Genomic DNA, 24,450 nt, shown 5'->3' with positions numbered 1-24,450 from the left:
TTTACCATTGAAGTAATTACAAAATTACAGCCCTTTGTGGCTTTGGACCAATTTGAGACATTAAAATTGGCACGTCTTTCAACAGACGCTTCAAGAACTTTAGAGTGTGTTCCCAGCACTATCTGGGTCTTGGGGAAATAATTCTTCTCTAGTAACCTGAGTCCCAGGCAAATGTAGATGACTCTTCAGCACATACTAGTCTGTAAGGCAGGCAGCATAGCTGTCATTTAGAGCATGAAGGAGCTAAGAGAATCCTTTGAGAACATACTCTTCCAAACAGGAACAATTACACCCAGCCCTTAAGAAATCCCAGTACTGATCATGTCACTCAGTCTACCTCAGCCCTTATTTTGAAAATTTCAAGCCTGTGTGTGTGTTTGTGGTGAGGAAATAGATAAACAGGAGAACACTGAGGGAGAATCATGGTGTCTTTAATTTTCCTCAGGTTACTGTCTTCTATTCTAAGAGTGTCAGAAGTGGAATCTCGAGCAATAAGAGCAGATTTAACGCACCTCCTGAGCCCGCAAATGGGAAAAGACATTGTATGGTTCCTTAAGCGGTGGGCAAAAACCTATCTCCTAGTAGATGAAAAACTGTATGACCAGGTAAAACTATTTTAATCTAAAAGCATTCCCCCCTCCTCCATTTAAATGTACCAGGTGAATCAGGTGATGAATTTGCTAGGGAAGGCCTAAGCTTCTACCTTGCATTATTAGTCTTGCTCACTACTTATTCTAAATAGAGTAAATACAGCAGCATGACTTGGGGATGAGGTGCTAGAACTCTGAGGTGATCCAATTAGACCGGACCACCAGCAGGCAAAGGATTGAATTCTATCTAAAAACAAAAACCTGCCTGCAAGTAGAAAGCTAGTACAGTCGTACCTTGGTTGTTGAACAGAATCCGTTCTGGAAATCCGTTCAACTTCCAAAAACGTTCAACAACCAAGGCATGGCTTACGATTGGCTGCAGGAGCTTCCTGCACTCAATTAGAAGCCGCGCCAAATGTTTGGCTTCCAAAGAACGTTTGCAAACTGGAACACTCACTTCTGGGTTTACAGCGTTCGGGAGCCAAAACGTTTGAGTCGCAAGGCATTTGAGATCCAAGATACGACTGTATAGCAGTGAGTATTATAGAATCTTTCTGTCTGATGTGCTAACATTTTACTCACAGGGAGTCCGTATATGGAGGGAAATTCCTAAAATGGCATACCTCACCTTTGGTCTGAAATGCTTCAGTTTCCTTTACCACCTCATTCTGTTGCATATGCAGGTTAGGGCTCAAATCAGACCATAGACCTTTGTTTCTAACTTGAAAACATATGCATGCAGCACTGCCAGGGATCCTGTGCCTCCAGTTATAATTACAGCATCCTTAAATTGTGGTTAGCCCATACTTACGGAGAAATCCAGTGTTTTGTTTTATATTTTTGAAAACCACCGAGAGGTTTTCTTACAGTCAAGGGATGTATAAAATTTGTTAAATAAATTATTAGACAAGACAGAAAATGAAAGTGTTTGGAACATGATCCGCTGTGACATGTGAACATGGCAGCATTAGGGAATGAACTTGAGAATTTTCTTATCAAAGTACTGTATAACTTACACAACTCAAAAGATCTGCCTTCTCCCAGGGAAAGGGGATCCCTGGCTCTCGAGATGCTGTTGGACTCTTATCAGGTCCAGCTAGCATGGCCAGTGGTTATGGGAATAATATTTGGGCAAAATATGGAGGAGCAAAGGCTACCCAACCATTCCTTAGCCTATTCAAAATTGTCAGCATAGTTTCATGGGAGAGTAATTATGTGGTGCTCATCAAGGTACAGTATTGATTACCTTTCTCCTCCTTTTTTTCTAGATAAGTCTGCCATTCAATACAGCATTTGGTGCTGACACAGAGGGCGCTCAATGGATTGTGGGTTACCTCTTAGAAAAAGTAATCAGCAACCTTGCCGTGTGGAGTTCTGAGCAGGACCTTGCAAATGACACCGTGCAGTTGCTAGTAACGTTGGTAGAAAGGAGAGAGAGGTAAGCCTAAATGTTACAAGCTGAAAGAAAAATATTTGCCTTTCCCCAGCATTCTTGGTTGTGATTCTGTTGTTAGCTAGTTGCATGAATGCAGCTGATGTCTCTCGTTTATATAAATAGCAGCTGCAAGGTGCCTGAGAAAGGTTAGGTTCAATGTACATCAGAAGGGAAAGTTTACAAAACCCAAAAAAATCCCACTCTCTTGCAAATTGCTATTTGTAAAGCCTCTCTTCTGGCTTGGCCCCATCAAAGCTGATGGTAATAAGGATAACCAGTGTTTGCTAAGAATATTCAGCCACTCATTTAATTACACTGTTCATTCTGAGAACAAAATCCAAGGTGAGTTCAGAGCACACAGGTTCAGAGCTTTCAGGGTGCACTGTTACCAAGTGATGAGCATGCAAGTATGTATAAAGCAGCTCAAAGGAGTCCTAACAGCATCATACAATTCAACTGGATATCGTTAAAAAGCCCAAAGAAACAGGATAGACATCACCTTGTGCTTAAGGCTGCAGTCCTGTACAGAGTGGACGTAAGTAGGATTACACTGTAAAATGTAATTAGGAAGATGCCAGGCAAATAGGCCTAGTGAGGGAGTTCCACAGCTTGTTTCATCAGCATTTTTTTAGACCTCAATTTGGGAGCACAAGAGGAACAAGAATGACCTCAGAAATAGATGTGCCCCATGCAAAAAAAAATATCCCACTGCCGGCTCTGCATTCGCTTTTGCACATCTACTGCTGGAAATAGTTGTCATTTTTCGAAAGAATCCCCAGTGCATCGATCAGTCTTCATTCACCTGGTGCCCTCCAGATGTTATGAACATCAGCTGGCTGGGCCTAATGGGAGCTGTAGTCCTAAACATCTGGATGGCACCAGTATGGTGAAGGCTGATTTAGATTACAGTGGTACCTCGGATTACAGACGCTTCAGGTTTCAGACTCCACTAATCCAGAAATAGTACCTTGGGTTAAGAACTTTGCTTCAGCATGAGAACAGAAACCATGCAGCAGTGGTGTGGCGGCAGCAGGAGGCCCCATTAGCTAAAGTGGTACCTCAGGTTAAGAACAGTTTCAGGTTAAGAATGGACCTCCAGAACGAATTAAGTTCTTAACAATATCACTGTATTGTTGTTTTTTAATCCTTACCATAATTTTAGGGGTTGTTTTTTAAGGAAATAAAGCTATTGTATGTGTGTATTTTATCTTTCTGTAACAACCTAATCCAGGTGGAAAATACCTCTCTGGTTACTCCCCTAATCTAGGAAGGCTGAGGCACATGGAGGAGGCCGCCACTGAAACCTGCTTAAAAATTACAAAAGCAGCATGGATGAAGACGGGTCCTCCATATGCCTTGCTCATTTAGGGCTTTTGAATCTTTATTTGTGTCACTACTGTGCGCTTTTGAGCTACATTGTCTAATTCTCCTTCTGCTCTTAGGGCAAATTTAGTGATTCAGTGTGAGAACTGGTGGAACTTAGCAAAGCAGTTTGCCCGGCGGAACCCACCTCTTCACTTTTTGTCTAGCTCTGTGCAACGAACGTTAATGAAAGCCTTAGTTCTCGGAGGTTTCGCTCACATGGACACAGATACCAAACAGCAGTACTGGACGGAGGTAAGAGTTGGGAGTCCCAACACCACCTGGAAGACCACAGGCTTCCCATCTCCTTTTGCATGTGACAAAATTCAAGCAAACCTTTAAATGCCAGCTTATTTTAACATTAGTCTTAGTGTATCATGTAGTTAGGGACGTGGGTGGCACTGTGGGTTAAACCACAGAGCCTAGGACCTGCGGATCGAAAGGTCGGCGGTTCGAATCCCCACGGCGGGGTGAGCTCCTGTCGTTCGGTCCCAGCTCCTGCCTACCTAGCAGTTCGAAAGCACCCCTAAGTGCAAGTAGATAAATAGGGACCGCTTTCTAGCGGGAAGGTAAACGGCGCTTCCGTGTGCGGCGCTGGTGCTGGCTCGCCAGATGTAGCTTAGTCACGCTGGCCACGTGACCCGGAAGTGTCTTCGGACAGCGCCGGCTCCCGGCCTCTTGAGCGAGATGAGCGCACAACCCTAGAGTCGGTCACGACTGGCCCTGATGGGCAGGGTTACCTTTACCCTTTAACAGGGTGAGTTCCCTTTGCTCTGTCCCAACTCCTGCCAACCTAGCAGTTTGAAAGCATGTCAGTACAAGTGGATAAATAGGTACTGCTGTGGCAGGAAAGTAAACAGCATTTTCGTGCGCTCTGGTTTCCGTCACAGTGTTCTGTTGCACCAGAAGTGGTTTAGTCATGCTGGCCATATGACCCAGAAAACTGTCTGGACAAACGCCAGCTCCCTTGGCCTGAAGCGAGATGAGTGCCACAACCCCATAGTCGCCTTTGACTGGACTTAACAGTCCAGGGGTCCTTTACCTTTACCTTTATCATGTAGTTGACGTTAGTACTGCAGAAATAATTACTGGAGCCTCTTATCCGCATAGAACCAAGTGTTAGTATTATATGATGTCACTGGAACAAAAAACTATCAGAAGTAAGTTCAGAAGGACAAATGTTTGTATGATAGCGTAGGTGAAAGAATCAGATTGTAAACTTGTGGGCTGCCTTATTTTTATTGATCTTCCGCAAGCTGCTCGGGAAGCCTTTTCTACCGCAGAGCAGTAATAAGTACAAAACCACCAGCAAAAATAAGTAGGAACAGCAAGAGCACTAGCTCCTAAAGATATAATGGTCTCTGCAGATTCGCAGAATGGCACTAAAACAGGAAATACAGTGATAGCTTCGTTGTCGAACGGGGACACATTTCTAAAGAGTACAATGAAATGGCTTAGTTGTCAAACAAATTGGCTCCCGAACGCTACAAACTTGGAAGTGAGTGTTCTGGTTTGCTAATGTTTTTCGGAAGTCGGATGTCTGATGCGGTGTCTGTGGCTTCCGATTGAGTGCAGGAAGCTCCTTCCACCAATTGGAAGCCGCGCCTTGGTTTTTGAACCGTTCCGGGAGTCGAATGCACTCCTGGAACGGATTGCGTTCAACAACCAAAGTAGCACTGTAAGCTTGACAAAGGACGTTCCTGAGCTATAGTCAAAAGACACCTTTTGACTATAGCTTTTGACTGGCCTCCTGGAGGCCAGGCTGGCTTCCAAATAAGTTGGAGAGTGAACAGGGTTTCAGTGGCTAATCTTCCGATTGTCTGCTATGGAATGGCATGGCTCTGTAAGGACACAAGAAAAGCCCTGCTGGAACAGGTTAGTGGCCCATCTGTTCCAGCATCCTGTTCTTACAGTGGCCAACCAAAGGCCTATAGGAAACACAGCAGCAGGATCTGAGCACAACAGCCCTCGATTCCCATCCATTGGCATTCAGAGACGTACTCCCTCTCTAATGTTAGAGCTGCTCTCGCTAAGTGTTAAAAGTCAGAAATTTCACACCCCCAGCTGAGGTGGTTTGTTACTGCTTTAACATGGAACTGCAACACATTCTGTTTTGCTTCTTCCTCCGTAGGTCCTTCAACCACTTCAGCAGCGGTTCTTGAATGTGATAAACCAAGAAAACTTCCAACAGATTTGTCAAGAGGAGGAGGTGAAACAGGAAATCACTGCCACCTTAGAGGCACTTTGCGGCATCGCTGAGGCTACGCAGATAGACAATGTAGCAATTCTCTTTAATTTTCTAATGGACTTCCTCACCAATTGCATTGGACTCATGGAGGTGTACAAGAATACACCAGAGACTGTTAACCTCATTATAGAAGTTTTTGTTGAAGTTGCACATAAACAAATATGCTATCTTGGAGAGGTAAATAACGGCACAAATACACAATTTGGGTGTGGGTGCGGGGTGCAAGTTTCTGAAGACTGGAGCACTTGGTCAGCCCTTTTAATTCCCCTTAGTACTTAAGGTTTATGTTTCAGGCTATCCCAGACCCTACCTGCCCACTACCTTTCAAACTTAAGAACTGCTTTGTATTCTTTTTCCAGTAAATCTATTCCTGAACAGCTGGCCATACAGCAGCAGAAAATTTCCATAGGGAAGCACAGACAAGCTGTTGAGATGGAGTTCACAAACAGATTGGATGTTAGCAGATGGGCTGACTAGAGACTGGAAATTTCTGGCTTACTAGCAGAAGTATTTGCCCATTTTTAGGTGTTTTTCTATGCTGTTCCATTGCCCATTTGGAATGGTTTTGGCTTGAACTCATGAGCATTTGTCCTCTACAGAGCAACAGAACAGCCCTATGCTGGTCTGTGTGCACATGCACACATAAACATACAACATCTGTCATGCATCTGGGTTTCATGCATCTGATGAAGTGGTCTCTAGCCCATGAAGGAGTGTGGCACAATTAATTTGTTATGCCTTCAAGGTACCTGTGTTAGGTTTGTGGTTTTTGCTGCAACTAACTTAATAGATTTACCGCTCTGGAATTGGTTCAGTCAATCAAAAATCCTGCAGGATGGGCTGTTTTGGACCTAGCACTAACATAGTTTAACATTACAGGAACAAGACTAGCCTTCTTCCCAGGCTCACATGCTTCCCTCTCCTTCGTGGTGCTGTTGGCATCTGTCTGTCTCAAGAAACAATGGAGTGTGCCTCCAGGGGTGAAGAGTGGCCACCGCAAATACCATACTTCTGCATCCATTTGTGACTTACTGCAGTTTGCCATATTGTCCAGCCTCAAACAAAATGTGGTTAACCTTTACTATGATTGGTGGATACAAGCTCGCTTTAAGCCATAGTTTATGAAGCTGGCTTTCCCCTTTAGGGATTCGCACCCATAGGAACTTGAAAATGGCTCTTGAAGAATGAGAAATTGTTTGTGGAATGCTCTCCCTGGGGAAACACACCTCGTGGCATCACTCAGTTTTTAGGCACCAGGCTTAAGTTTTCTTTTATCTAGGCTTTTGGTGGTCAAGTTTTGGGGTTATATTGGGGTGTGATTTCAAACCTTTCCTGTGGTGCTCATATTCGAATGGGATTGGCTAGGATTTCACTTCCTTATTGTATTGTTGGTTGTGCACTTGCAGGAAATTTGGTTTTTTTCTATAAAGTGACAAATGCAATAAATAATAAAAAAGACGGTATCCTAGAGACTGTTAGAACAACGTAAGTAGTAATGGAAACTGTTTCTTAAGCTTGCGCTGTCCTTACTGAAACAAACGTACATTTCCCACTAAGCCTCCTCTTCTTTTCTTTGTAGTCTAAAGCCATGAATTTATACGAAGCTTGTCTGACCCTACTTCAAGTGTATTCCAAAAATAATTTAGGTAGGCAGCGGATAGATGTTACAGCAGAAGAGGACCAATACCAGGATCTTCTTCTCATCATGGAACTCCTTACCAATTTACTTTCAAAAGAATTTATAGATTTCAGTGATACAGGTAAGAGAGAATTCAGAGTGGGGGTGGGAAGCATTGGGCTTCTTCACACCTAAAAGGCACTTTACCTCTTGGCATTTGAGTAGCTAAAGCAGGCATAGGCAAACTCAGCCCTCCAGATGTTTTGAGACTACAATTTCCATTATCCCTGACCAACTGGTCCTGTTAGCTAGGAATGATGCGAGTTGTAGTCCCAAAACATCTGGAGGGCCGAGTTTGCCTATGGCCCTTAGATGTTGTTGAACTCTCAACATAAATGGCAGATCCCGGAGGCCGGTGTGTTCCCCATTCCTTCAATATGAAACATGCTTTGATACAAACAAACTGAGATAATCCCCCCTCCCCCCAGATCTCAGTGTCCCTCTAAATGTTGGACATGTGGCAACCAAGTTAACAGGGTATTTTCTCCAGTGATACCTCAATTATGGAACTTCCTGCTCCCCCCCCCCCTCATTTTTAAGCTGCCCTCCTGCTTTTTTTTTTTTTTAACATTGCTTGCTCCTTTTGTATTTTTAAAGTTTCATCCTTTAATATTGTGTAATTTTGGAAGTCAGCTGGGAATTCTGATAAACTGGAAGGCAGAGCATGAATCTCTTAAATGGAAGTGTTAAGTATAAGTAGTGATGTTAAATTCTCGAGAATAATCTTTTGGAGAATACTCTCAAGAATATTCCTGAGAATTTTCTCAATTAATGAGAATATTAGAGCATTTTCATTTAAAACAGGAGAATATTCATTTTAATGCATTGGAAATTATATAATTTTAATGCATTGGAAATTATATAATTAGTTAATACACATGTTTATTCATGGGTAAACTTGTTCAGATAGCAACCAAAAACTGCACAGATACTTTTATCCAATGGGGAAATGCAGTGATTTCACATTCTTTGATTTTTTTTGCACCAAACTTGAAACTGAAACTTCAATGTGAATGACTCACGTTAATCACCTTTGGACCATACACATGTGATTCCTGGTTTATATCTGTGTAAGGTTTGCAAGTCTTTCCGAGTTTATAATTAAAGGTTATATGAGATTCTACATTGAGCTTTCCTAGAGATAGATTTTAACTTCATGATGCTGAACTTTACAGAAAACTATTGTGGCTAATTTATGTAATGCCTAGATTTTGTACTTTCTGTACTTTGAACCAAAGAGATTCGTTGTACCACAAGGTAGATTTATAGCCAAATTATTAGGAGGCATTTGCTCTGAAATATATTCAAAGCATCTATTTCTAGACAACTTTAAATTGAAGAGTAAATACAATTTTTTTTAAAACTCACAAACTTAAGTCTGTGATGCAGTTGGATTGCTCAATATCCCCTAGCTGGAATTGATGGCAGTTCTCTATTTTAGAGTTGCCTTCCTTCCTTTCCTAGTTGGGTTTCAGATTCCTTTTGTCCATTGTGGAGTCCAAAGAAGAATCTGATCCACTATCTGTAACTTTACACAATTTATTCTTTGCATCATTGCGTATAGTGAGTCTTTAAAAATACATCTGTACCAAGTCGTGGACACAGAACATGCAGAACTGGTATGTGTGCAACATTCTGCTGCTTAGTGCCTCTGAAAAGAAAATTAAGACCAGCTACAGTGGCCAGAATCAAGTTCAAGATGGACTTACAAGAATGCCTGTTCTGAACTCCAGTTGCTTCTGCATAATAATTTTTAAGCAGAGTGTGTGCTCGTTATATATCAGACTTGTCAGGAAGGGAATGTGTATTTGTCTTAATGGGGCATATTTCAGATGTGTTGTTGTATCCCCCTCTCCTTTTAGATGAAGTATTTAGGGGACATGAGCCTGGGCAGGCAACAAGTAGATCTGTGTCAGCAGCCGACGTTGTCTTATATGGGGTGAATCTAATTCTGCCTTTAATGTCCCAAGACTTGCTAAAAGTAAGTACCATTGAATGCCACATTGCAGAGAGGGTGGTGGCTTACAAGGCAACTGAAACTCTTAGCCCGCAAGTCTAGATACACCAAGCCATTAAATACAACAGTACATTTTCCACTGCTGCCTGCTCTTGTGTTCCTGGGTGGGAATGCCAACCCATTCCTGGAAACTTTCTCCTTTTTCTGAGCTTTGTACAGCATATGTACGTGTGTATGTTAGCCTGAGGCTTGCAGAACAATCAAATTTTTCTAGGCAGCCTGGAACTGGCACAGCAATCAGGCTTTGATCTGGACCAATGCCAATGGGGCAGGCTCAATTTTCAGCTGCCTCAGCCTCTTACCACCCTGTCAGAACACCCCATTTGGGGCCTACTACAGACTGAAGCTGCTGGGAAGCCCACCACTGGTAGTTCTGTCCACCCAGAGTTTCAGTTGTAATTTTTCAGAAATGCCTTTAAATTAAAATGGGGGGGAGGACTGTGTACACCACCTTGAATTCATTGGAGGAAATGCTGGATATACAGACATACCTTGGTTCTTGAACAAAATGCGTTCCAGGAGTCTGTTCGACTCCCGGAACCGTTTGAAAACCAAAGCGCAGTTTCTGATTGGCTGCAGAGTGTCCTGCAGCCAATCGGAAGCCACGCAAGATGTTCGGCTTCTGAAAATCATTTGAAAACTGGAACACTCATTTCCAGGTTTTGATAATTCGGGAACCGATTTGTTTGGGAGCCAAGGCATTTGGCTTCCAAGGTACCACTGTAAATGCAAATGAATATTTTTACATCAAATTGATTTCTACCTGCCATAATTCGGCAATTTTTATTCTTAAACCGTAGCTTTTAAAATTATTTTTCTTCACGTAACCTGTGTGTTTTGAATTAACAATTTGGAACTAGCCTGCAGGATCTGGACTATGTATAAACTGAAGACATCTATGTTGTATTCTGTAGTATTTTGTTTTTGACTAATCTGGTGTTTATAATCTGGTGCTAGAATAGAAGTTTGCATTTTAGGTGCTAGAATAGAAGTTTGTAATTAACCAAGATTTCTCTATTCCTTCCTATAGTTTCCGTCGCTGTGTAATCAGTACTACAAACTAATTACTTTTATTTGTGAAATATTCCCTGAGAAAATTCCACAGCTTCCAGAAGACTTGTTTAAAAGCCTTATGTATTCCCTAGAATTAGGGATGACGTCGTATCCTTTTTGGTGAACTTTGTGTGCCTCCCTTTGCCTTTAGCCAGTGTGTCTCTCTACTGACCCCCTTACATGTACATGTTTGAGCGCTAAACTCTCTCTTCCCTTTCTTTAATTGCATTTGAGTTGAACCATGAGAAAAAATGATTAAGAAACCTTTTCTGGAAACATTTTGTAGGGTTGAACCAATATATAATCATTCTTAGAGTGGACCTATGGAAATCAAGTTGACTTAAGTTAGTTGTGATAACTTGTCCCATTGATTTCAGTTGGTCTGGACTTGTGCATGTAGGAGAATGGTGACAATTTTAAAACAAATTTCTCTATGATGGTCTTGTGTTCTTTAAAGCTAGTTGGCAAGTTACAAGGTCTAATTGCTAATATTTTCCTGATGCCACGTTCCTGTTTTCAGTAGCAAATGTTTTTTGATTCCTTGACTTTGATTAATCAGAATGAGTTCGGACGTTTGCCAGCTCTGCTTGGAAGCTCTGACCCCATTAGCAGAACAGTGTGCAAAAGCACAGGAGACCGATTCATCCCTCTTTTTAGCAACAAGGCACTTTCTTAAGGTGAGAGGGGTGTTCCGTATCTTAACTGTCTTGTGAGTTGCAGGCGTGGACCTATTCATTTTATTTCCCTAGAAAGCAAAGTCAGTATCCATGTTCTGAATCAGAAGTGAACTGAAACTCGAATCCAAAGAGACATGAGTGGAAGGAGAAAGTCTGTTAGTGCCGTTCCTCAAACTATTGCCCGACTGGCACATGTCTCAAAGGTTGTACTCCAGTAGAAGAAATGGCAAATAAGGAGAATACAAGGTGTGGGGTATAAACTCTAGTGAGCCATGCCAAGTTCTTAAAATGAGCTTCTGCAAAAGTTTTAAGGTGCAAAAACTGGATTGGGAGTTGCCTTGCACAACACTTCTGCTAAAGCATTGTTTCTCAAAGTTGGGTCTCCAGCTGCCATTGGACTGGAGCTCCCATCATCCCTGCTAGCTAGGATACACACTATGTAATATTCCTTCTTCTGATATTTAATGTAGAATAATGTTTGCAACCAAACAAAAAAGCGGTCCTATCTATTCAAGGAGCCAAATTTATTGTAAAACTCTCTGGGATAGTTATATGAAGGGCAAAATAAAAATAAAGGAGTAGTTACTCTGGCTCAATGAATATGCATTGAATCATTCACAGGAGCTGATTTCAACAACTCCCTCCCTCCACCTCACAGATCTGTGTGCAATTTTAAAGTTTATTTATTGCGACTGTCTTGAATAGCTATGACGTCTCGTGGCTTCTGTAGTACAGGTTCTGATTTTCAGCTGTCAACATGTATACAAAACTGATTTCAAGGTTATTAAGTCACTTCATTTTATTACAATCTAGATGGTTTTTGATATGCTGGTACTGCAAAAGCACAATACAGAAATGACAGCTGCAGCGGGTGAAGCGTTTTACACGTTAGTATGTTTGCATCAGGTATGAGCTTCTGCGTTTTTATTATTCTCTTCACTTCCAATGATCACAGCTGTGATAGTTCTCAAAATGTCAAGCAGCTTATGTCAGAGTCGAGAATAAACTGCCTCTAGGAAGTTAACAACAAGTAACTTTGGATCCTGGATTTATTCTCACCAGTAATGTTCAGCACCTATTTCCATGCAGAATAATTCTAATAATGGATAGGAATCTTAAGAGGCCTGTGCATGCGTGAAGAAGTAAGAGGTGTCTGGGAGAGTGAAGCTCCCTCTTGCACACCTTACCCTCAGCCTTAATTTCACCTGGTGGACTGAGACAAGACCCTCTTCCTAAGCCTTCACACCCACACCCACACACACACCCAGATCTGCAATAATTAAATATTGACCTACCTCGAATTGCTGTTATTAATACTACTAGGATCTATGTGAAATCTTTGGATTTACACGATATAAGTGCTGATACTTCATCAATTACAATGTCGCCCCCCCCCCCGTTTTTCAAATATTATTTGTACTTTTCTAGTTTATACATTTCACTAATTTTACAATCATTTTAACATTTCAAAACTTGACTTCCTTCCCCCCTCTTTCTGCGGTTCCTTAAATTATTTTTTAGTATCCTCTGCATATCCAAATTAACTTAATTTGCTCATTTATTCATCTTCTTTAAATTAAATTCTTATAAAACTGCGTGTTATTACAATAATCCTGCCAATGTTCTTATCTGTTTACGATTTATCTGTAACTATTCAAGAAACCATTTCCATTATTTTATTAAAAGTTTGTTATCTTGATTTCTTATTCTTCTGGTAAGTTCTGCCATTTCTGTGCATTCCATAACTTTTTGTATCCATTCTTCCTTTGCTGGGACTTCTGCTTCTTTCCATTTTGGGGCGAGTAACATTCTAGCTGCTGTAGTAGCATACATGAATAAGTTTCTGTACATTGTAGGTAGTTCTGTCCCTATAATTCCCAAAATAAAAGATTATGGAGTTTTTTTACAAAGGTTATTTTAAACATCTTTTAAAGAAGGTTATTTTTATCATATGTGGTGGTCTTGAAAGGTTAAAGCTTACTGGGAAACGATATATAATGAAATGAAAAGGACATCAATTACAGTGTTCTATTGTGTAACAAAGACTCTCTTCTTCACAGGCAGAATATTCTGAATTAGTTGAAACATTATTAACAAGTCAACAAGATCCTATAATTTACCAGCGATTAGCAGATGCCTTCAACAAGCTTACTGCAAGCAGCACTCCACCAACTTTGGACCGTAAGCAGAAGATGGCCTTCCTCAAAAGTTTAGAAGACTTTATGTCAAATGTCGGTGGTCTCCTCTGTGTAAAATAAACACCAGAACTGTATGCCTAACCTTGACCCTTTCTGCAAAATGCACTGAAAAATGCTGAAAGCTGACTTAATTTTAACGCCTGTTTCTGGGTTTTTTGCAGCCATCCAAGATTTTAGAGAGCCTGGAAGTTTTTATATAGTGCAGTGGAATAGGAGGTGTCAACTCTAAAATCAGCTTCTGCTAATGTCTGTTAGCCACAGTCTGTCATACCTTTTTATGTTGTACAGAATAAACAGAAAAACTGAAATCTTCGAGAGAGAGAGAGAGAGAGAGAGAAAGAGGGAGAGAAAAGAATTCCACAAGTGTATACAGATGTGGGCACAGTCAAAATAACCAGTGCCTTGTCCCAAATGGCCTCAAATAGTGACGATTCAGATTCCTAATTTTGTTGCTGTTACTATAAACCCTTTTAGTGTGTGATTTAGACACATACAGAACTGTAAAACAATTTTAAGCTTTATTTTTCCCCCCTCTGAAAACTGTGTGTGTAATTAAGAGGAGAAGAAGAAGAAGAAGAAGAAGAAGAAGAAGAAGAAGGAGAAGAAGAGAAAACACCAAATGATATTTTTTAACGTGGATTTAGGGTTTTTTGGGGGGGATTCTTGTTTTTTGGAGGGGTTTTGTTTTTGTTTTTTTACATCAACCTGGCGTTGCATGTTTGTGTAATACAAGTTTCTACATTATATGCTGCTGCCCTAAAGTTCAGAAAGAAGAAAGGTGTATATTTTTGTTTCCCCTGAAATGAACTTTAGGAACTGTAGCCATCTCATTGCCTTAATTTAAAAGAAATAATAATAAAAATAAAAATAGCTGATGTAAGTTAGGTGAGAAATCTAAGGCAAGTTTGGGTCTTCAGAACTGTTTTAGAATGTTGGCATTAAGCTGCCATTGTACCTGTTTGCAGCCCTCCTCCTGTGTTTGAGAGTATTATGTCCGTGTGAGTGTAAAGAGAGAAGTTCATGTGTAATTTTACTTTCGATATCTATTGATTCATGCCCAGGTTGTACACAACTGCAGTGTATTTTTAGACTGAACTAGACTGAATTTGTTGAAGCAATAATGTTTCAAATGGTGTAAATTATTAATTTCTACAAACTATTTTTTATGTTGGGGCATTAGATCCAATGGCTAGACTCCACGAGTGTCAGACTTGTCTAGCCATAAGCCGTGAACGTTTGATCTTCAAGATTCAGAATGCTGAACTGTGGTCTGATGTCTTGCCACCAGTGTCAGATTCCGCGGTGCTTGTCTTCTGCTGCTCTGATCCCACTCATTTAATGTGTTGGCACTTTAAAAAAATAATATGTAAGATTATCTTTATGGTTTCATCCTGCACCCACCAAATAGGAGGTTGCCATGGGAATGAAGTGGCAGGAACTCAAGAATATGGAAGCAGGGAATTTTTGAATAGTTGCAAGCCAAACTAAACCAATGCTAATGCATATGCTGCTGGTTAAAACGAACTGTTTTGATGAAGGAAGGGGATAATTTGTCTCCAAGGCCTTGTGCTTCATCCTCTGCAAGATTCCCCCACCCCCATTGGATATTTCCAAGTAGTAATTTTTTTACATTTTATATGGGGATGTATAAAACATTCGCCTCTGTATAAGCATCATGTTTTCAATTCTTTGCCACCCTTGAGCTGTTCATCTCAAAATTTAATCACACTACCTGATGCGTGAGTGTATACACGCACACACACGTTGTGGGATTTTGTAAGGGTCCAAAACATAACTTCTTTAATTCCTTCTTGGTAAGCCATGAACCCAGAAATCAAGAGAGGGATTTGTCACTGTTTCTGCAAAACCTTTTCATAGAATGAAGACAGGCAGGAGCAAGTTGTTTCCTTGAATAAGATAAGTTCTGAAATACTTACTGAGTAGGGCTCAATTGAGATACCACCACCAAACCATGGCTTTGCCTTCAAGAACACACCCTGGGCTCATGCATTCCCTTCTCCCCTTGCAGGCTCATGCATTCCCCCATGTTCCAATGTGCCGTATTTTGCAGTGATGGCTGAATGGTGCAAATGTTGGTTTCTACTAGCCATAATTTTTATCCAAACTAAAAACCACTCGTTTGAGGACCATGGTTTGGCTGTGACATCTGAACTGAGCCCAAGTCTCTTCCTTCTTGGTTAATATTGTTTCACCTGTTTTTCTAATCTAATGTTAGTGTTGTTTTGTAGAATGAGGAAATTTCTTTGGTGCCTGTTTGTTTGAAAATTTAGTTCCTGTGGCTCCACCAAAGCCATTCTCACTCTAATTATGACAGATTCTGAGTGTGTCCTTTTAAATGATTTGATAATTCGGGGGGTTCTGAAACAACAGCTTTCAAAACATGACCGGTTGTGTTGAAGGCCGTTAACGGTTAGTAATAGGCAAATAGGTTTCACAGATGGCAACTACATAGCAAATTGGGGTGTAACTCAATTGCATTTTTCAGTTATTGTGTATAACTGCTCTAGTTTATATAACTAGTGATTAAAATTGGTGCCATGTGAACCTCTAATTTCTGGAAATAGAGATAAGAGGGTTATCTCTAGAAGCTTTGAGAAAAAGCAGGTCTGCAAGATTCCTTTTAAAGTGTAAAAAACTTGCAAGGCAATAGTGAAACTTGCCCAAGAATTCTACCTTTCCGGCTGGCTTGGGGAGATATCTACCAAACACTGCTGCTTTGCACCTCCATTTTTTTCCAGGGCATGTGCTACAGGCTTCTGTACATGCCAGTGCAAAATGAATGGAACTTGTGAACAACAATGCTTGGCAGACTGGTTCTAAAATTAAGAGTTGTCATGGATTATTTGTAATCTTAAACTTTTCTTCCTCATTTTAAATGTATGTTATATTAAAGGGACACTGTCCAGTACATTTTTACCTGAAATTTTTGTAACTGTTAGTAATATCTAAGAAGGCTGACTATCTTTTCTGTTTTTTGTATTTTTTAAAAGTATAAATGACATTCAATCTTGTCTTTCCCCATCCGACATGTTTCCAGATGTCGCAATATGTATCTCCAGCTTCTGAATGTTAGCATTTTACCAATTTCAGAGATTTATAGTAGCTCTGGAAACCTGGCTTGGTGCCTATGCACCTTCACCACACTGGAGAGCTCTTTTATTACTTGACTATGTCCATGTCTTTAAAAGAAAGCAATCTTTAATGAGATAATATGTACTTCTATTAGTGGGGGCACAAACAAAGCTCATGGAAGTCAATAAAAAATAATAATGCATTTCAGTTGGCTGTTAATTTAAGCCATGCGACCTTTTTTTAAAGAAATTGGTTCATTAACATAAGAGCACTTTGTTTTGGCACACAGTGAGAAATTACAGAAAATGCTTTAAAAATTTGATTTATGCAAGGATCTGTTATGCAAGTCACAGTTGTATAATTCTAACATATAAAAATATTGAATGTGGTGTTTGGACGCTTCCATGGGATGTCTGTTCTCATAATAAGCACGCCAATCCTGCTTCCCCCAAGGTTAAAGTCAGCCTTTCCAAAACATACATTACTCTTGGCGATAGCTTTTTAAAATTCCACCCTGCTAATTGCTAGATTGTTCAAAGCATATGAATCTGACTGACAAAGTTTAATACATCTAGAGTAAACTAGAGGATTGAGCATGGGGAAGTTAACTTTGAACTCATCATGGGAGTCAATAGAAGTGTTAGCATATTTATAGCCAAAAGAACCGAACAGGAATTCTAATTTGTTCTTTCATCTGGTTCTTGAAGAGTTTTTTGTACATAAAACAAACATATTCAAATTGGGGATAGATATTTAATGATCTCAACTTACAACAGAGCTAAAAATCTGAAAACAATTGTAACTAAGTTCATAAGTTTTAAAGGCATACCTCCTAGCAAAATGTATTATCACAAATTATTGTTGAAATTAAATATAGGGGCGGGGGGCGGGGCGGTAAGTGAGTTTACATTTCAGTGGAAAAGAATCCTAAATTCTAATAGCAGTTCTGTCCTCCATGACCTTTAGCGAAGTGAAAGTTATTCTTCCCGTATTCACAAATACTGGGTATAATGCTTGTCAAGCAATTAAACAATTGTATATTATTGTGAAGTGCTTAGAATCTAGCTCCATATGCTAACTATAACATCTACTATTTGACAGTTAATTGACTACAATGTAAACTGAAAGAAAGCCCTGTGATCACAAAAACATACAAACAAAGCAGTGTTTCCCACTAATAGTCCACATTTGTATAATAATTCTAAAATTGGGTGTAGTAGGTATGGTAGGTTTTTCCAGTCTTGTAATAGGGCAGAATCAAGGATGATATTTAATTTGGAAATAGGTTGGGTTATGTGAACTACTACTACGCCAGAAATTGGCTGTGTGTGCAAAAGCGCCTCACAAGCAAAACAATAGCCATCTGAAATCATTGGTAACTCAGAGAAACTTGCTTTTCCTGACTGAGCTGACTGGAAGGGTATGCATTTTGTTGAGTTGGCCAGCTGATGTTTGTGGAGTCATCTCTGTAACTTGAGATTCTTCACTATTTTGAGAAGTCCTCTAAATAGAACAAGTTCTTTTTGGACTTCCATGCTATGCAAAAATTGGCAAATATGCAAAATCTTTTTTTTCTCTTCATGATGCAGAACACAATTTAATGCCATAATGCTAAAGGTCCTGTAAGATGTAGGTCATGAAGGTTGCAATCCTACACACCCTAGGAGCGAGCTCCTTTGAATTCAATGGGACTTATTTCTGAGTAGATATGTGGAATGTTGCACTGTAAATTTTGTACATTTAAACATAATTCACCATAAGACTGAAGTAGAACATGAAACCTTTTCAGTTCTCAGCCTGGTCTCAATTAAACAAAAAATGGAATGACAGTGCTGAAATTGCATAAGAGTTCCTGAATCCCACTGCATATCAGAGTAAATTGAATATCCCATGATAAAGAGGAAGCTGATGTTAAAAAGCCATAGGTTATAGTCACCTAAGAAGCCAGAATACTGGTGGCAAAGGGTTCCTTATGAAACTTTATTTTTGTGGTGTTCATGTTCTTGCTTTTTCCACTACAATCTCCCTTTGCTCTGAATTCTGAAATACTGTTTTCCAGTTGTTTCTACTCAAGATAAGTTTATAGTAGCACATTTTCAACCCAGTTTGGGAGTTATTCAGCTTTCTACCTCTGTGTGCCACCAAAATCTGAGTAGAATCTGGGCCATTTGCTCTTGGTAATGCAGTGAAATGAGCATTCAGTATTGGGAAGAGGCAACCAGGGTGCAATTAACATTGCAAAATCACGATTGCCTTCCCAACACCTCAGATGCTGTTTTGTTTTCTCGTCTCTTACGACACCAATTTTAGGAGCTGGAAAAACATGTTAATCTTGGGCAACTAACAGTTTGTCTTCAAATTATTGAGGCTTGCCGTTGACTGAATAATGCTAGCCTGTTTCAGAAATAATTGTTTCTTTTCACAGGTGAGCATCATCAACTTGGAAACCCTTAAATTCACCCATCACTGCCCTTTCTCTTGCTCACACTCTATTTTTCAGCTTCATGCTATGATTGTATATCTCATTAATGAAGAACTATTGCTGTAGGATTTTTACCAACCTGCCTTGTTCAGCAAATGAATTCTCTCTAGAACAGCATTTGAGTGGAAGGGAAAGGAGAAACATTCTTTTAATCCTGGCTGGATACTGAAACATCAGACCTTTTGTTTAATTGACAGTGGGTTGTTTTTTTTTTAAGAAAAACACCCATAAATGTAGCACCACAATCTTGGTGCTTCAATGTGCATCGTTCAGTACAGTATTTGGGTTTGGTATTCTTTGCTGGGTGACTAGAAAAATGTTTTATTGCAGAAGTCTTGGAAGTATAGATTGCAACTTTTTCTTTATTACACCTAATAATGCTTGCTTCTACATGAATGTTTGACTATCTGAGCTTCTGTCTTCAACTCTAAAAATCATTGTATTGCCTTTTACCAAAAAGTGGGATTATATAACAGGCTTACGTGTCTTCTATCTGTTCTGAAGCAGGAGGTGGTTGCTGCAAGCAAGACTACAGTACAAATATTTTTGTCTGGTTTATTCTTTCGGTAAACTTAGTCAATGTCAATACTGCAAAATAGCTGGGGCGGGGGAACCAATATCCAATGTTTGTCACACCTGCTCTTAACTGTTGTGTCTATGATTCATTTTTCTTGATCTGCTCCATCGCTTTTAAAACAGCATTTTGCTACTTTTGAACTATTGCTGTATTGACCAGAGAATCTTAGGAAGATCTCTTCTCACAAGATCAACACTTAACTGCGGTGAATGCTTATACGTACTCTTCTACCCCATCCTAATCAAAGACTGTTCTGCTGAAGTTCTCTCAGACTGCCTTCAGGCTTTTATGCACTTTTGTGACTTTACGGCCGTTGAAATGAATTGTCTTGCAAATATTTTGATAAATGCATATGTATTAAAAACAAACAAAACCAAATTGCCTCAGGAAAGCAAGTTACAATAGGTACCTGTCTCTTATTTTAACTGAAATATATATATATCTCCATCTACAGTCTTTAAAATAGGCGCATCAAGTTTTGAGACGAGAACTGTAACTTGGGGAAAAAACCATCAACACTGATTATTAGTTTAACCTGGTAAAGCAAAACCTTGTTCACATTTAAACATTCCCATCCCCCCGTAATGTTGATTTCTATATTTGGTTCCTTTCATACTTTTAGAACAGAGCATAAGAATGAGGAATGAACAAACCATACTGTAGGTGTGTATAGGTTATCCATTTCCCTTGGGAAAATCTGTCACTGTACATATTGGTTTGCTATTGAATTCATTTTTGTTCTACTTCTAATTATACTGGTTTTGCTAAAATACATCTTATTTTTCTTCCTGCTTTTTCTGGTAGCAGCCTGACTGTTGCAAAGGTATGGGAAGGGAAGCTGTTCTGCCAGCTTTACAGATATGTCAGAATGGTATTTGTCATAGTCCGTGGAAGTGGGGTTAATTTAGTGGGAGACAAGCCTCTTGAACTTTTCTTGGAACAGTTATAATGTTCAATATATGGGAATGTTTTTATTGCCTAGTATTTCATATTCAGCAGTCTCTTTAGCCAATCCCAGACACTAGTTTTCTCAGGGAATTCTGCTGCTCATATGGATGACCAGTACATTCAGCAAGCTAGGTGCTTATAAACCAGAAAGCTGCAAAAATTGGCATGAGAGAACAGCAGCTGTTGTTCAGAACTAGTGAAGTTATCTCCCAAACCCTGGATTTTCAAGTGCTGCTTCAACAAATAAATACTCTTTAATTTCTGGATTAGGTGGTATTGTTGCTGGAGAAATGCCTGAAATTATTCATTGGTTACCCACCCACCCACTTTGAAATGTACAGTGGTACCTCGGGTTACAGACGCTTCAGGTTACAGATGCTTCAGGTTACAGACTCCGCTAACCCAGAAATAGTACCTCAGGTTAAGAACTTTGCTTCAGGATAAGAACAGAAATCGGGCTACGGCGGCAGCAGGAGGCCCCATTAGCTAAAGCGGTGCTTCAGGTTAAGAACGGACCTCCGGAATGAATTAAGTATTTAACCCGAGGTACCACTGTATTACCTATTAGAATAGCTATTGAGGCAAAGCCACATATGCTCTGGGGTGGGGAATTATGCTGATGCTGTTGGATCCTAAATTGAGTGCCCTTGTAATAAAAAGGACGGACATGGGTACTGTAGACTAGAGAGAAGTTGTATAGTATTAAAACCTACTGATCAGCAGAATGTACTATAATTGAGTATAGATTCATAGAATTGTAGAGTTGGAAGGGACCTTCAGGGTCATTCATTCCAACCTCCTGACATGCAGGAATCTCAACTAGCTCATACTTGACAGAAGGCCTTCCAACCTCTGCTTAAAAAACTGCCAAGGAAGGCGAGTCCACAACGTCCCAAGGGAGTCTGTTCTATTGTCGAACAGCTCATAGTGTCAGAAAGTTCTTCCTGAGAGCCAGTGTGGTGTAGTGGTTAAGAGCTGTAGTCTCGTAATCTGGGGAACCGGGTTCGCGTCTCCGCTCCTCCACATGCAGCTGCTGGGTGACCTTGGGCCAGTCACACTTCTCTGAAGTCTCTCAGCCCCACTCACCTCACAGAGTGTTTGTTGTGGGGGAGGAAGGGAAAGGAGATTGTTAGCCGCTTTGAGACTCCTTCGGGTAGTGATAAAGCAGGATATCAAATCCAAACTCTTCCTCTTCTTCTCTTCTTCTGATGTTACGTTGGAATCTTTTCTTATAACTTGAAACCATTGGTCTGAGTCCTAGCTTCTAGAACAGGAGAAAACCCTGCATATATGCTCCACCCTGCATATGATAGCCCTTTAGATATTTGAAGATGACTATAATATCTCCTCAGTCTCCTCTTTAACAGGCTAAACATACCCAATTCTATCAACTGTGCCTCATAAGGCTTGGTTTCCAGACCCTTGATGATCAATGGTTGCCCTCTTCTGCACACATTCCAGCTTGCCAAAAGCCTTACAGAAATCAAGATGCACTATTTCCACAACATTCCCTTGATCCACCATCCTTTTCATCACAGCATCCTTTTCTAAGTGCTCATAGACCGACTGTTTGATCCTGAGATTGATTTCAAGCTGGTGGTCTTTCCCTCCCTTTTTGAATATTAGGACAACATTTGCACGTCTCCAATCTGTAGGGACGTCACCTATTCTTCAAGAATTCTCAAAAATTATAGACAGAGACTGAGATTACATCCACAAGATCCTTTAGTTCTCTCAGGTGCTGCTCATCAGGCCCTGGAGATTTAAATTCATTTAAAGTAGCTAGGGGTTCCCTTACTGCCCTTTTTCCCTATACTGGGCTGCAGTTCCCTCCCTGTATTGTTTATTCTGTTATCACTAGGTTGGACACTGCTTTCCTTTGGAGTGAAGACAAAGTAGGCTTCGGGCAGTTCATTAATTCTATTTTATTGCAGTGGTGTACTTTGGAGCAGATATTTAAATATTAGTATTTCCTTGTCTCTTGCTCACTGTGTAAGTTTTTGTTGCCACACTCTTACGGTTTGAAAACGTGAGGGGCATGTTTGGTGAAGAAGTAGTTACTAAAATTTCTATGCAGTCTCTAGACCAAACAGAAATTGTACTGCATCAAAGTATCACCCGAGGAGTTAGGGTTGGGCTGAAATATTGGCTTGAACACAGGCTGGAATCTGAACAACGTAGAGCCATTGGGTTTATGTATCTCCTTTGCTCATAGCAAAGCAGACGTAAGAGGATTTGTAATACAGCCAGCCGGTTTGCTGTTTGTAGGTGGTGTGGAGACTCCTGTACAGTGTGCACCAGCTTGCTTTAAAATTCTGGGACTCAAAAGTAAAACTGAAAAACATGTTCATGCATATTATATATGCATTGCGTCATCTATTCGGCATTTTTGTATGATGTTTTCACCCACGTTTGTGGATGTATTCCAGTCTTGGCCCCAAATACAGTGGGTAAGCTATAGCAGCCGCTGGTGGCATGAAAAAGAAAAATAATCTGGAGGGGCACAGAATGGGAATGGTGCATTTGGGAGGGAGGTGAACTTTGTTCCACAGGTTAGATTTCTGAAAGAGGAATAAGAGTGTTTCATATTAACACACTCACCCCTAGACATAATTTCTCTGATGCATGTCATGTTGATTTTGATTAACTTTCAAGGAAGGGGCTCTCTTCCTTCCAGAGAAGCATGCTTAGGATTGCATCCGTGATCATGATGATGTGCCTTGTTTAGGTGCTATACAAAGACATAAACACATATGGGTTGCTCTTCCCATTTGTTCTACTAGTAGACAAGGGGGGTGCAATTCATAGAGTCTGTCTGCAAGGAAGAGAGCCCCTCTCCATATTCCAGGGCATAACAGTACCAAGATGGAAAAAGCAATGGAAAAACCTGAGTGATGTCCAGCTTTCAACAGCCATACACTCTTCACCACAGCAAACTAGTTCCAATTAACATTAGAAGAAGAAAAAGGGCCATAGCAGCAGGAGCAGTAGGAGAACAGCTCTCACCCAAACCAGAAACATACTACTACAGTCAGGATTACACTGTCCCACCTTCCACCCTGCAGTGAGAAAGAAAGGGAGAAACGGGGAAGATTCTTTCAATCTCCTGACTCAAATAAGAACCAATATTTAATTTTTCTGCAGTTGCAGAAAGGATCCCAAGATGGGATATTCAACAGCTCTCCCCATATGGGTCAGGAACTTGCCTGAGGAACCATCTATAGTCAGATGTAGGGTAAATGGCATTTCCATGCACACTGGCTTCTGTCATGGTGTTCTGTTGTGCCAGAAGTGGTTTAGTCATGCTGGACGCATGACCCTGGAAAGCTGTCTGGGGACAAACGCCAGCTCCCTCGACCTGAAAGCAAGATGAGTGCTGCACCCTAGAGTCACCTTTGGCTGGACTTAACTGTCCAGGGGTCCTCCCTTACACTGAGACTTTTTTCTGGAGCACCCATCTGCTGAACAAAGCTTTGACCAAGGAAAATGTATCTGATCCATAGTACCTGATAAAGGAAGAAACTGAGGACCAGGTGGCTATCCTACAGATATCAGCCAGGAACTTTAATACTGGGTGCAGCCAAGGTAGCAGCACGCCTGGTGGAGTGAGCAATAATGCCCCCAGACACAGCAATAGCAAACACCTCATAGCATTGCAATGCAGTACATGCTTTGATCCAGCATGCCAAAGTTGCAGTCAGTACTACCGTTGAGGTGAAAGGAGGCACAAGATAAAACATTACAGTGGTACCTCGGGTTACAGACGCTTCAGGTTACAGACTCTGCTAACCCAGAAATAGTACCTTGGGTTAAGAACTTTGCTTCAGGATGAGAACAGAAATCGCACAGCAGCGGTGTGGCGGCAGCAGGAGGCCCCATTAGCTAAAGTGGTGCTTCAGGTTAAGAACAGTTTCAGGTTAAGAACAGACCTCCAGAACGAATTAAGTTCTTAACCCGAGGTAAGATTTTGATGGCCCATTGAAGATCTAGTTTAATTCTTGTTCCATGGGAGCTGTCAGGAAACAACAAAATGATGGTCATATGATCTCTTGAGCCCTGTGCAACATGGAGTTGATATTAGTGGGAGGAACT

General features: G+C 40.6%; 1 protein-coding gene across 1 annotated transcript in view; it reads left to right on the top strand.

The window, feature by feature from the left end:
• The window catches only part of XPO4 (exportin 4), a 56,339-nt gene extending 39,786 nt beyond the window's left edge, over positions 1-16,553 (top strand). Inside the window, exons 14-23 of the mRNA XM_079973409.1 lie at positions 446-605; positions 1,859-2,028; positions 3,468-3,642; positions 5,519-5,812; positions 7,215-7,395; positions 9,176-9,294; positions 10,361-10,491; positions 10,943-11,060; positions 11,874-11,966; positions 13,121-16,553. Of these exons, the coding sequence (XP_079829535.1) occupies positions 446-605; positions 1,859-2,028; positions 3,468-3,642; positions 5,519-5,812; positions 7,215-7,395; positions 9,176-9,294; positions 10,361-10,491; positions 10,943-11,060; positions 11,874-11,966; positions 13,121-13,318 (1,639 nt within the window). The 3' untranslated portion in view covers positions 13,319-16,553. The remainder of the gene's footprint in view (positions 1-445; positions 606-1,858; positions 2,029-3,467; positions 3,643-5,518; positions 5,813-7,214; positions 7,396-9,175; positions 9,295-10,360; positions 10,492-10,942; positions 11,061-11,873; positions 11,967-13,120) is intronic.
• Positions 16,554-24,450: the final 7,897 nt, after the last annotated feature.

This window comes from Podarcis cretensis (genome assembly GCF_951804945.1).
Source record: "Podarcis cretensis genome assembly, chromosome: 4".
Taxonomy (NCBI): Eukaryota; Metazoa; Chordata; class Lepidosauria; order Squamata; family Lacertidae; genus Podarcis; species Podarcis cretensis.
This window is presented reverse-complemented; position numbering and strand designations above follow the sequence as displayed.